This window comes from Triturus cristatus, chromosome 5_2 (genome assembly GCF_964204655.1).
Source record: "Triturus cristatus chromosome 5_2, aTriCri1.1, whole genome shotgun sequence".
In the NCBI taxonomy this organism is placed as follows: domain Eukaryota; kingdom Metazoa; phylum Chordata; class Amphibia; order Caudata; family Salamandridae; genus Triturus; species Triturus cristatus.
The window spans coordinates 539387132-539400877 of NC_140588.1; the positions used below are offsets into that span (position 1 = coordinate 539387132).

At 43.7% G+C, this 13746-nt stretch overlaps 1 protein-coding gene across 1 annotated transcript in view; it reads right to left on the reverse strand.

Annotated features, from left to right (window-relative positions):
- Positions 1–13746, reverse strand: part of SUSD5 (sushi domain containing 5) — a 481907-nt gene that overhangs the window by 369804 nt on the left and 98357 nt on the right. Inside the window, exon 2 of the mRNA XM_085607621.1 lies at positions 7206–7383. Coding sequence (XP_085463747.1) covers positions 7206–7383 — 178 coding nt within the window. The remainder of the gene's footprint in view (positions 1–7205; positions 7384–13746) is intronic.

Below are 13746 nucleotides of genomic sequence, written 5' to 3' on the forward strand. Positions count from 1 at the left end.
TTATTGCTTGATTAATAAAAATCATTGCAATCATAGCATCTACATATCACACAATATTTAAAAACTGTACCACATATACTATTTAAGAATTTGCCAATACATTCATATTAATATCAAAAACCAGACCGATTCACCATACACAAATAATTACTATAGCATGATATTCCACATTTTGCTGTTTAAAGTTACAATGTGCAAAGCATACTAATTCCCTGTATCTAACAACACAAATAAAATGTATTAAAAATACTTCAATAGTTACTGTAGCAGAATATTACTCATATTGCATTTTAAAGTGCCAATGTGCGGTAATTAAAACTTCCATTGTATTAAAACAATAATAAAGTGCATCAAAAGTTACTGTAATGGTGAAACTTCTATTATTACATTTCTAATGATCACCCTAGCAGCATAAACACAAAGATATACAAAATATAAAAAGAATAACAACTATTAGGTTCCAGGGCCATAAAAATAATAGAACTCAAATTTAATTATATCAGACATTTTTTGAATGCACTTAAGAATTTTACCAATTGGCATAACAACAGAATCGATTCACCAGATAATGACATAATTAAAGCGTGATGAGCTGGTCTAACCCTGATTCTCAAGAATTGTGGTTTCAAAACGGTACGTCGAATGTTAATCAGCTTAGGACACACACTATATGTACTAATGTTTCTTCTGGCCATCCGCGAAGTCTACAATTAGAATCTGGCCACTGCTTGATCGATGATTGCGTGTTGGATTTATTCCCATTCGTAACCTTAAACAAATATTTGTAATCTTTGCTGAGAAATAAGCAGTCAAATATGACTGAATGCGTGGAGATTGGTATGAATTAATCACATACCATGCATACTTTTTCACTGCTAATGCATTTTTATCCAACTTGAGGGATGCAGTTTTGATCAGTTTTTTAAAAATTAACTTATAGTTGGGCATTTTCAGATCCTGCAGTGCTATTTGCAGACCAATATCCCTTATGGAGGTTAAGATACAGGATCTCCATTTAACAGCGTAGCAGACTTCTCTATTTCTAACCAGCAAATGTTCCCTAGGGATGCAGGAGCTGATGAAAACATAGCGACCACACATTTAAAAAAATGATCATTTTGAAACCCGGCACTGTCTCTGGAGACCAAATTCTAATATTATTCCTGCTTGGCGTACTGATCTAGCAATCCCAAAAGTTTGCTTTGAAGACCTTAACTACCAATAGATCAAGGACCTTCACATCTTTCCCTCTGGTGATGGGTGAGTCATATAAAAGGGTTGGTTGTAACTTAGCTTTGATGACTTTAGTAATATTGTCATATGATTGACAATTCAGGGATTTTTTTTAAACATTTCAAAGCATGAATTAAGGTCACAGTTTTAGCCCTTAGGTCTTTAAAATGGTATTTGAAGGAAACTCAGTTATCGAACACCACCCCTAGATATCTGTGGGTTTTAACAACTTCAATTGGGCCTGCTTTGGCCTTCCATGTATTGAACTTCTGACTTCTGTTTAACAGATCCAATTTTCATGACTTTGTTTTTTTTTTTTACATTCAGTTCAAGTCCATTTATTTGTATGTAATTATCAAAGGCATTTATAAGTCTTTGTGGGTCAATAGGAGTATGGCTCATGAGGATAGTATCATCCACATATTGAAGGTAGCTGATTTGTACACCTCCCGGCCTAGGGACATGTGCATTAATAGAATCCAGATGCTGAGAAAGATCTGATAAAAATACATTAAAAAGGCAGGGGGCAAGAACACAGCCTTGCTTTAGACAATTATATGTTCTGAGTTTTCTTGATAAGGAACTACCATCACCCAACCTGACTCGAACCCAGGTATCCGTATACAAAAGGATAATAGCCTTCAACAGTTTCCCTGGGAATCCCCGATCAAGCAATTTTTTCCATAACAGATTTCAAGGCACAGAGTTTGAAGGCTGTCTTTAGATCAATAAAAGCAATGTATACATTTTGGTTTTTTAAGACAGCCCGCTCAGCAAGTGACGTTAATGCCAACAGGTTGGTAGTGGTGGATTGGCCTTTCCGAAAACCAGTTTAATTAAATGGAATAATGCTTTCTTGCATTGCCCAATTTTCCAATTCTTTCAACAAAATGGAGGCAAACACCTTTGCATAAACATCAGTCAACGAAATTAATCGGCAATTGGTGGGATTGGCCACGTTTATAAATGGGCTGCAATATGCTACATTGCCATGATGCACATTCTCCAATGTCAATACTTCATTGAATAATTTATATAAAATATCAGTCCACATGTCGACATTGGCACGGAACAGGGCATTTGGCAGCCCATTAGGTCCAGGAGCACCATTTGCACAAAGCCCATGTAACAGAGTCAATATTTGATTACAACTTAAACATTCTAAATCAAGGCTTAGTTCAAAACTAGAATCACTAAGTTGGGCTGTAGTAGTCAAACCCTGGCACTCACCACACTCCATATCAATTGTTGATATACTATTTTCCTCATAACCATTACGACTTTAAAGGTTGGACTGCCACAAGACTGCTGCTATCACCAGGGACGCCTCATCCCTCGGCCATCTTGCCGCAGTATGAGGCCGCAATATGCTGGCGGTGCTGCTGTGGCATCGCCAAGCATATTACGTGTTTTCTCACCACCACAGTTTTTATGGCAGTGAGCCCGCCATGAAAAGTGTGGTGGTGAGGAAACTAAGTGGACCCTACAGGGCCCCCTGGTGCCTCTGTGCATGAGGGTGCATGCTGGAGGGCACATAGTGTGCCCCCCTGTCTGTTTGCACCCCCATGTTCCTGCACAGAATGAAATGCACAACACTGTGCATTTAGGTCCGTGCAGGAACGGGCTACGGTGCTCCCACAGCGGTGCTTTTCTCATAGAAAGAATGGTGGTAGAAGGGAGGGGATTAGAAGGCAAGAAAAGATAAAATGTGGAGTTTAAGAAAAGAGAAAGGGAGTGGTAGTAGATAAGAGCGCGAAAGGTTGGGGTGTTTAAAAGCACACCTTGGAAGATTGAGAGAAAGGAAAAAGTGGCAGGTTGACAGATTAAGGGGACAATGCAAAGGAAGGAAAGAATGTGAAGTTAAATTAGTGCTAGTGACACCAAGACCTCCAAATGACTCGTCTGCAGGCGCAGCCCAAAGGAAAGGGCCAGGCAAGCAATCAATTAATAACATTCATTCTGTTATTATTTGTTAATGCATTTTCAATTTGCTGACAAACGTCCGGTCAGGTTAAAATATTTTTTGCCATTTTCCATGGTAAGCTAACAGGTTGGGGTAAGACTGTTTGGAGGGATATTGATACATTTGAGCTATTCAAACAGCCAGGTATAGAATATAAATTGTCCAGCACTTTAATCTATGAATAAATTTATGTAAGGTAGAAATTCCAAGACCAGCACAGCAGCCGTGCCTTCCCCAACATGTTTCCTTTTTTCCTAGGTGTTTCCCTGGATTTTTGATTTTTTGAAGTGTTTTTGGGCCTCTAATCCATTTGGACCCTTCAAACTGCACATCTGGATATTCTCAGAGACACCCTTTATGTGCCATGAGAACAGGGAGAAGTCCCATTAGTTATGCACACATGGTAGTCTCAAGTGAGTAGCTGCACTTAACCCTTCTGTGCAAGCCCTGCCTGGCAACAGCTGAGCATAGTGTTTGGTGCCCCTTGGTGCATCCAAGGGAGTGGCCTTCTGGTCTCCCCATGCAAATAGAAGTCCAGAGCTTTCGGCAGGTGTTGACCGCTCTGTGTTTCTTTCTTTCTAATAAATGAAATGATAGCACACAGTGGGCACAGTCATTGCTGATGTAATTCTTTGTGAACATTAGAATGAGTGAGGTGCGGTGAATAGTTTCATGAGCATTTCTGGTGCTGCTGTCCTTAGTGTGACATGGAACTGTTTGCAAACAATTAACTTAGTGAAAGAATGATATTTCCAAGAGGCAGAATGAACGCTGCCTACAGACAACTTCTTCTGCTTTCTGTTTTTTGCTACTGGACTGCAATGCATTGTGGGATGCTTACCTGCCCCCGCTCCCCTATGAGGAGTAAAACTAGTGCCCAGCCTGATTGATTGTCCTTTGAAATTGTGAGAGGCTGTGGGTACTGATTCGCAACAGTTATCTGTCCATTTTTTGGAATATAAGCTGGAGGTTCCATGCAACTTACTGATGATATTTTGGAATTGAGTCTGCTTGGGTGCTATTGCTCTTGGTGTCTCCAGAGTGTGGATGTGTGGGTCACCCAATCCCTCTTAGCTCGGACTAATTCTGAAGGCCTGGCTGAATCTCTGCTGGGCTGCCTTACTCCCCGTTTTAACATCTACCAACATTCTCGTCCCGACTACGTCCATTTTCCTCTTTTTCAGGTTCTAAAAGCGTTCTGACGTGATGGAACTGCAACATAATAATGCTAAGGAAAGCACAAAACACAAATAAACTGCCTTATGTCCCACTGACGAGTATTTCCCTTTGGTAAACAGGCTAGCACAAGGGTTCGTTATAAGGAGAATAGGAGGAAAGGAGTTACAGCAATCAAAACACTGCCACGTTGATAATTCTTGAAAATGTGGTAAATCCGTGGAAAGTGGTGAGGCACATTTTAAATGTCTGATAGACAAGGTAGCAGATCTGTGGTCGGTGAGGGAAGGAAAAGTCAAGTTGAGCTGGTTGGATGGCAGTAGGCTGAAAAAACCCGTCACGTGGCATTACTCTGAATTGCCATGCTTCTGTCTAGGATTTATAACTGTCTCTCCCACATAAAGTAACAAGCAGTTTATCGAGATTGGGAGACAATTTGGGGGATACAAGTCTGTATTCATTCCTGTTATCGAATCGCCACTTACCTTCAGGACAAGCCCTGTTATATTAGAGAAAATATTGACCTGAAGAAAATGTTTTTATATGGACCTCATATAAACATACAGTTACTGCTGTCCATATTTGAATTACACAGACGTGGTAAATGTTGAAACTGTTCCCTGGTATTAGTGCGGGACAATTATTCACATCGATATTAGCCACTGGCGAGTTATCTCGGGCCCTATACCTATGATTGTTTTTCTATCACCCTCAGTCCTTATACGGCGAAAGCTGAGGTAAATTTTGTTTATTCTTTTTTATTTAAGTGTGGGCATCCTTCATACCTTTCTTTTGTGAACCACACCTTTACACCTCCCTAATTGTAACCCAAATTCTTAGCCTTATTCATAATAATTCTATGTAGCCTGCATCATCACTGTTTCCTTCAGTGTTTTTTAACCCCCTTTTTTATCTAAAGATTGTTTAGGTAGAGCCTAGTGCAGCGCGCATGTGTTGCTCTATGGGAGGCTTCTTGTGAGCACTCCAAACTTCTCCGTGTCTAGGACTCTCCCCACACACTAGGTTGGTTGTTGCCTGTTTCATTTACTTTTCGTAGCCTGCAAATGGCTAAAGGCGGGCGCATGTCCCACCTCTTTAGCAAATGTTCACTCCCACAGCATTTTGCTTCCGGGAGTGAGCAGCGCCACGCAGGGTGGCAGCTGCATTCCTTATATTCCTTGTAGTGCGCACGCACCACTCGCGGTCTTCTTGTTTTTCTCACGATGCTGTGCTGCAGTGGTATTTTTTATTTTTAAAGCGCTCCTTTACCTTACGGTCAAGTTCGTGCTGTATAAAAACTGCAACAAAAAAAGTGTGATATAACTAGTGCAGGCAGGTGTGCTGTTACTGGTGCAGACTGGACGTGTGGTCCTCGACTCTGTTACCTTTTGGCAACACTTTCACTAATGCGGCCAGATGGACTGCACTGCAGAGGGTATGTTGTCACTTATGGAAACCAGATATGCCGTTATCGGCACAGGCAGGGCATGAACAGGCAGTTGTCACTGGCGGTGGAGTACTGTGGTGTTAATGGCGCAGACAGGCAGCAGTAACAATTGCATACCTGTAGAGGTCCTCTTCAGGTTAGTGCTGCAGTCTCCTGAAGCCCCCCTCCCCCTTGCCTGGGAGGAGTCTGGGAGCAGACACTGCAGGGGGAGGTGATAGGGAGACAGGCAGGGAAAGTGCCACAGACATGGCTCCCGCATCCTCCAGGTTGCTCCCAGCAGACTGTTCCGTACATGTTAGTGCTCCATGTCTGTGACCGCATCGCTTCTGTGTTTGTCTCTGCCTGTAACTGCTTCCAGTCTGCAACTGCCCCTGCCTGCAATGGTTCGTTGACTGTAACTGGTCTCCAGCTGTGTGTGCGCTCTGTAACTGCTGCACACATGAGCCTGCGAATGCTTCCTGAACGACTGTTTCCTGCCTGGGCCTGGGCCTGGTCCCCATCCCTGTGTGGGATTCCTTCATGTGTGTACCTGGCCCCTACATGTGACTGCATCTTGTCTGTGATTCTTCCATGTGTCTGATACCCTTCCGCGGTGTCATCCTGTTAGTAACTGCTCCCGAGTTGTGACTGCTCCCTACTGGCGAGACACTGCCCCCTAGCCGAGGCAGCTGTATGTCTGTAACACTCCTACCCAGTTACTGCTCTGACTGCGACCCCTCCCTGTACCCCTAAGTACTCCTTGTTAGTGACTGCTCCCTATCAGGCAGTGGCTGTTTCTTTTGATTGTTTCCTGAATGCCTGTGCCTGTTCCCTGCTTGTGTGTGCTCCTCTTCCCTCTCATAGTGTGCTCTCTGTGTAAGTGCGTCCTGGCTCTGACTACCCCACAGTGACTGTCTCCTGCTTAGCTCGGATTGTGATTTTTCTCGCCTAAACAACCCTCCTGCATCTGCCCCTCTTCTAGAGCCTGCTGACTGCGTAACCCTTAAGCCCGGAGCCTAAGAGGCCTTCACGCTCAGAGTCTGCTGCCTGCGGGACCCTCACTCCCAGAAACTGCTTGCTGCCTGCGGAGCCCTCTCAACCTCATGCCCTGTATTTTGCACTTGCCCAACCTCACACGTGCTTATGTTGCTCGCCCGCCCCAAAGGCGAGACCTATTGGCTATACCAGTGCTTGTTTATCCATTGATCTTTCATACATTTATACAAAAAAATAAGACCGACTTCACATATTCCTCTTAAGTAAATATGTATCCCACAGCCCCAAAAGCCATCCTAGTAAAGATGGTCGTACACTAGCATGGGATGAAGGCATAACGAAGAAGGAACTAGGAGGAAATCACCTCAAATCCTGCACAATGATGTGTTACTGTACTTTCATGGTTCTTACCCAATAGTGGCATCTGCCAGCCAGCCCCTGGTGCACACAGTAAATGGGCATTCTTGCACTGCCCGCCTCAGCTCCTCAGCAGTGGCCAGTCGAGATCCCAGAGCTCCACATGAACTTTGAGCTCCAGCCAGGTCCAGTCCTTGGGAGCCATTCTTTGATTCCACAGTGAAAAGCTTTCCTTAAGAAAAACCCCAAAAGAAAGTTGGGTTAGCGTCACTAGCGGCCTTCAGTTTATAACATTAATACATATTTGGTAACAAAAAATCAAATAGAAAGTGATGCAGTGTAAAAACTGTTCATCCTTTACATGATTAGAAGACAAGCAGAGTCAATACAATGATGTAATGAAAGCTCTGACGGATCCCAGGAGAAAGAGGATAAAGACAACTGAAATGTGCTCTGTGATATCTGATGCGAGATTTATATGATGGCTTGATTCGCTGTGTAAAAACTGTTCATCCTTTACACGAAATTGTAATATACAATGAGAACGACAACAGACATATTAACTCAATGTGCACCTTGCACTGTGTAAGAAAATGTCAATGATTAGGAGAAAATAAAATCAAGCACCTTTAAAGAGTGCTTAGATTTTAGAATTAGTGGAAAATATATGATGTGTTTCTAAATATGTTTAACAGTTGATTTTCGTCAACGTTTGGAATCATGCTAAACATTCTAAACAGCTATGCATTTACTCATCAAAATGATTCTTTCAAAATGTAATAATTGATCATAAGAAATGCATGAATATATAGTTATGAAACTTTACTAGGATTACTTACAACAATAATTAATTACATTATGAATTTAAATGTGAGATGCTTGAAAAACTATTCTTCTAGTCTTTCGGAAGTCCACAATTGAACTTTGAAAAAACGGTGCAAATCTGCTATGCTTAGAGTTAAAAAGCTGAATCTTTCCAGACAGGTTCTTTATACAAGAGGAGTCTTATTTTTCCAAAACGAAATTGATTACTAAATGTATGCATATATTTTACACGTATGTATTTTCAAATATATATAGCAGCAGGCTGCATTTTCCATTTAACAATCTTTTTATGGAAATCAATGACATTTAACTGAATAGGAGATTTCATTATTGAAATTTTTCTGAGAAGTAACTTGATTTCATTCTTTAGGCCTACACCTTCTCATGAGGAGATATTTGTTCTCTTTTTCACTCGTAACATTCTTGTTCTTTCTCATGAGACATGAAGAGACTTGATAAATAATGTATTAAATGTATTGATACTCTTATGAGAACTGGACATTTGTGACAAGCACACGAGAAAGATCTAGTAGTGAATGGCTTTTTGTGTTTTGACCATGACAGTCATTTCCCATGCTTGGTATGGGAAAATACCTACATGTTGCCACTTTTGCACCTCATGAGCGGAGGATTACCTCATGGATGCGGGATGATGCGGTGTGACAATGAATGTTACATGCGGACTAATGAACTATAAAATGGAAATGCACCCAGGATAAGGGGGCTCTTTGACCGGCTTGATCCCTGGCTCTCTGGTCTTACTCTTAATTTGCTGCTTTTGGGATAGTTTGTCTGCTGACTTGCTGTCTGACTGGCTTGAGACTACAGAGAACTTTACGGACTCTGTCTTGCCCCGGAAAAGACAGGAACCTCCTGCTTAGCAGACTTCCTTTGAACTCCTGGCCGAACTATATCCCAATATGTCGTGTCCAGCTTCCTTTTTGAATTTGCCAAATTAGAGATTCTTTCTTGATTTATCTATTACTATGGACATTGAGAACTTTACGTTTAGACTCTGTTTTTACGTGTATTTTCACAACACTTGCAATTGGCATATTTGAATTAATCAACTAACTTCTTAATGATTGTTTGAAGCATCGATTACATTTACTAACTTTATAAACTTTAATTGAAACATTTAAATGGCCAAGTCTCTTGAGTTGCCTAACAGCTCTTTCCACAAGAACTGTGCTTGAGATAATACGTTTCTAAATGTATAGCAGAAATAGTCATAAACTGTTTACAGAACATCAGGTTCTGTGATCACTGTTTTGCATTGCAGCAGCAGAGGGATTAGTCTGTGTGATCCTAACCCGCTTGAACTTCTTTAAGAGATTCAGACTTCCTGTTGCCATCAATATTTACAGTATTGTACTGAAGGGAATTTATTTGAACCTGATTCCAAATTTATAAGTTGGTTACGACTCCTGGTCCTCGTTAGGTAGCCAACATTGACGCCCTAGAGTCCTTCACCTCCCAATGCGATGAGCGAGATCTATCGGAGGACCAGGTGAAGGAGAGCAAATAACATAAAGGAAGTATAGATTGATGTTTGGGCCCAGTGCGAGAAGAGAGAAAAAACCGCTGCAACAGAACTTCAGTGTATTTAGTAACTCGATCATAGTATCTCTACAAAACATATAGTCCCCACTGATTTTACAGCACTTATTTTGTGCACCCAAGTATTCCTTTCATATACCTAAGAGTTCATGGAGCTAATTTCTTGACACCAAAAGTCTCCAACCATTGAGGGGTAATTCTGCAGCAACCATTTTATTGGTGCATGGTGCAGAGTGGTTCCCACTCCAATTCTGGTCCACAGCAAAATATCCAGACCCAACTGGTTCCTTGTGATTTCTCTGAAGCAGCAACTGCTTGCACTGTTCACAGGACTTCAACCACTCACAAAGAACAGAGTAGAGTTCCAGAGGATCAGACACCCAGTTGTAACGGTCGCCCGGGTTTTCCTCCAAGCTGGCCACCCACATCCTTCTCTATTCTATCACCTTCTTCACTCTCTAGCCAAAGGAAAGGAACACTTTATAATCAAGTAGACTGCAGAGGCAGGACCTGGCCCCCTATGTACTTTGGGTCAGCCACAGGTGAACACTTCCAGCCTTAATGAAAGGCTCTAGGCCCAGATAGTGCTTGAGCTTACTTACACGATTGTGTCTGTTTTTCTATTCAGTTTGTTTATCGCTGAGTATATGTGGCCCTATCCCTGAGTCTATGCTCCCTTATAACAGAGCCAGTGTTTATCTACTTTCCTCAGTGTACATTTTTCTTGTATGTGCCACATGTTTCTGTGCCAGTGTTGAATCCCATGGCCCTTTACTTTCATGTTTTTGTCCACTGCGTTTGATTTATGTCAGTGTTTTGTGTCCCCTCTCATTGCTTCCATGATCCCCTGTTGCCTTTGAGTCTACTGCCTTTATTACTCCTTTCCCCATCACCCTCTCTTTTCCCCCTCGTCCGTGATTCCTGTCCATGAGTCTTTCTATTTTCTTGCCTGTGCTTCCCTATGTTTGTTTCTCCGCTTCTACCCATGTCTATATCTCTCGAACCTTGTGTCTGATGCTCCCTGATCTTGTTTCTGCATGTTCCTATTTCCTGCATCTAGGATTAACTATCTTTCCTGTATTTATCTCACTCTCCCCAAATTTTGTCTCAACTGAAATCTATTAAAACGAATTTGCAAAACAAAGAAATCAAGCTTCACAAAATCAGGCTGATTAAACTAAATTTGGGGGAATTGTCATAATGACCAAATATGCTTTTCACAATAACTCATTGGTTGTTGTGAAAAAGCTTCACTTCTTATCCATGTAGCAGCACAAGGATTTTTTTTATTCTGAAACTACAAGTGCTGAATTGATATGCTACTAAATATACATAGTACACTAGTGTCAACAGTGCCAGTGTAGTCGTGCCAGATTAGGTCAGAGTTTCCATAGGACATGCATTTATTCCTTTCTTAATAACTTTGTGGCATAGTTAGATAAATCTAAGTCAAACCTTTCCAAACAAAGTTCACCCACTTTGGTTCCTTCATGGAAAGGTTTGTGATGAGCCATCAAGATAGGAAAAAGGGGTGTATCAAGAAGTGTGACTTCTCATTTTGATTCCCATAGGAAGTTTTTCCACCTGAACAGCTGAACAGAATTACACCAAACTTGGCACACTGGAACACATTCTAACCTTTACTAAAGGATTGTGCTTCTGCTGAATTTGTGTAAATATGTTAGGGCAAGGCTTAGGTTGGGCACAAAAGTGTTACATTTAAGTAAAAGTAGGGGCGTGGCTTGCTGCCGCCGAAGATGGCCGCAGCCTAAAGGAGCTCGGCGCTTGCAGGGATCGCCCCAGATACTCCTGACTTTAATCCGGTGATCAAAGTCACCCAAACTGGCTAATACTATCCTGGGCCACCGGCGCTGCAATTCCTGATACTCCGACCCTTGGGAGTGAAGCGGAGAGGTAGTAGGCGACTGAGGCCCGGTGGCAGCTGGAAAGCAGGGACCTCGAGTGATTCTTAGGCCGGCCGCAACGGGGATCGAACCACCTCCCCGACCCAGCGAAATCATCCGGCGCACTCGGACTCGTGACCGGAGAAATTGCCTGACGTAGGAACGTTGCAAACAATGAAGGCAGCATGCACAATCCACTTGCAGCACCGGACCGTGAAAGCCATACTGGCTAGGCGACAGAAGGGAAGCTTCTTTGAGCACCGAGCGGTCGGGACCTCCCGGGAGCCAGTGCGGCCCTGCAGTTATAGCGGCAACCGGACCTCTCGAGGTGAGCATAGCGGTGGGTCCCTTCCGCTAAAAGCTTCTGGGATAATGGCGGAGTGAAGGCCCCCCCCCCAGAAAACGGAACTGCGACAGGGCGCGCTGCAGGCACAAGTGCTCAGTTATCCGTAAAGAACATTGTTAGCCCCGCGGCCCTACACATCTGCCCACGGCCTGGCGACACGTACACTTCGGTCCCCAGATAGATTGCAGGTACATACAAGTGCCGTCCACAGACGGGCCTGTACCGGCCACACTTATTCAACTCAGACTACAGAGGCACTCTGATGCATGAGAGGTGATGTCTTCAAGAGGGAACTGTAAAAATCAGCAGCACTCCACACCGGGGAAGTACTGCAGAGAGCGGGAAATCCAAAAGGCCGAGAGTTGGCAGTGTCCCCACGGCAGGCAGCGGTGATTACCGACTCCTCCCATCTTCCCACTACCAGAGTGACCCACTGGACCTAGAACACCATGGGGGGGCCGAGGACAGCGCACAACGCTCAGAACCAAGCTGGAAAAGTATGCATATCAAAAGGATCAGACAGATACCCAACAATTGCCCGCACAGAGCGACAAAGACCGCCCCAGTGAACAACCTAAGGAGGTCACTCTTCAGGACTTAATGGTGGCTCTGCTTCAAATGCAAACATCGATAGGAACGATCTCCACTGATATCACGCTACTAAGGGCAGACGTCTCCAAAATAAGCACGCGGCTCTCCGAAGTTGAAACTACAACGATGGCGCTCTCTACAGACACGGCGGTGATGCAGAAACAAATCCAAAAGTTGGAACTGGCGCAGAAACAGATAACTGATAAATTAGATGACCAGGAAGGACGCTTATGGAGGAACAACATACGCCTGGTCGGAGTTCCGGAAAGCATTAAAGGACCGGCCCTGGACCTCTTCGTAGAGGACCTCATCAAAACCCGACTCCAGCCGCGTGGACTCTCCAGCTTCTTTTCAGTAGAACGAGCTCACCGGGTGTCAGGGGGTAGACCCCGGCCGGGGCCCCCCCAGACCGATCCTGGCCCGCATGTTTAACTTTCGAGACCGTGACACTATCTTACAAGCAGCACGCATAGCACCCCCTCTACAGGTGGACAACATCACGGTGTCCATATTCCCTGACTACACGGCAACAGTGACCAATCAACGCCGCAGCTTCCTGGACATCAAAAAAGTACTAAGAAACAGAGACCTTAAATATGCAATGCTATACCCTGCAAAATTACGAGTGGAGGCGGAGGGTAAAACCTGATTCTTTGAAACACCAACTGAAGTGGCTGACTGGCTGGAGGGCTGGTGGCCCTAGGAGACAGGGATCTAAACAACGCTAACAGTTACAGAACACCTGGAAAAGTCGGACTGACGCTGGAAGCCCTAACGTATGAGACTTGCCGCAATCCGCGCTGAAGATCCTGCCTGGTGCCAGTACAGACTCTTGCTGTAGAGAACCGGACACAGAGTGAGGCAATATGACCGCAGTGAACTATGCTTATTGGGGGTCCCGGTGGAGGGCAGTGAGCAACTCCTCCCCTTACGCAAGTACAAGTTAATGGGAAGAAAGCACTCTGCTAAGTTGGGGTGGAGGGTAGTTTTAATTCCGCAGTGTAGGGAGGCAGGGAGGGGGTGGGGGATGGGAACAGTTTTATGGGTTGTTTTTCAGTTTGGTATTGATCTATTATACACTATCTAAGTGCAAACATGGTATTGATTTCCTGGATGCGTCACAGACAGTTTCTCACCCTAACGTAGATGGAATCCACACCACATAGCATTGACATGACAACTGATGTCCTAGAGACACAGACAAAGACTGCTCAATCGTCCAATCTTCCCTTTAGTGTGCTGTCCTGAATGTGAATGGTCTTGGAGACAAAATAAAACGAGGACTGGTTCTCCAATACCTCAAACGTAAAGGTCCCGCCGTAGTATTGCTGCAGGAATCACACCTGATGGGCTCAGCATGTAAGGCCCT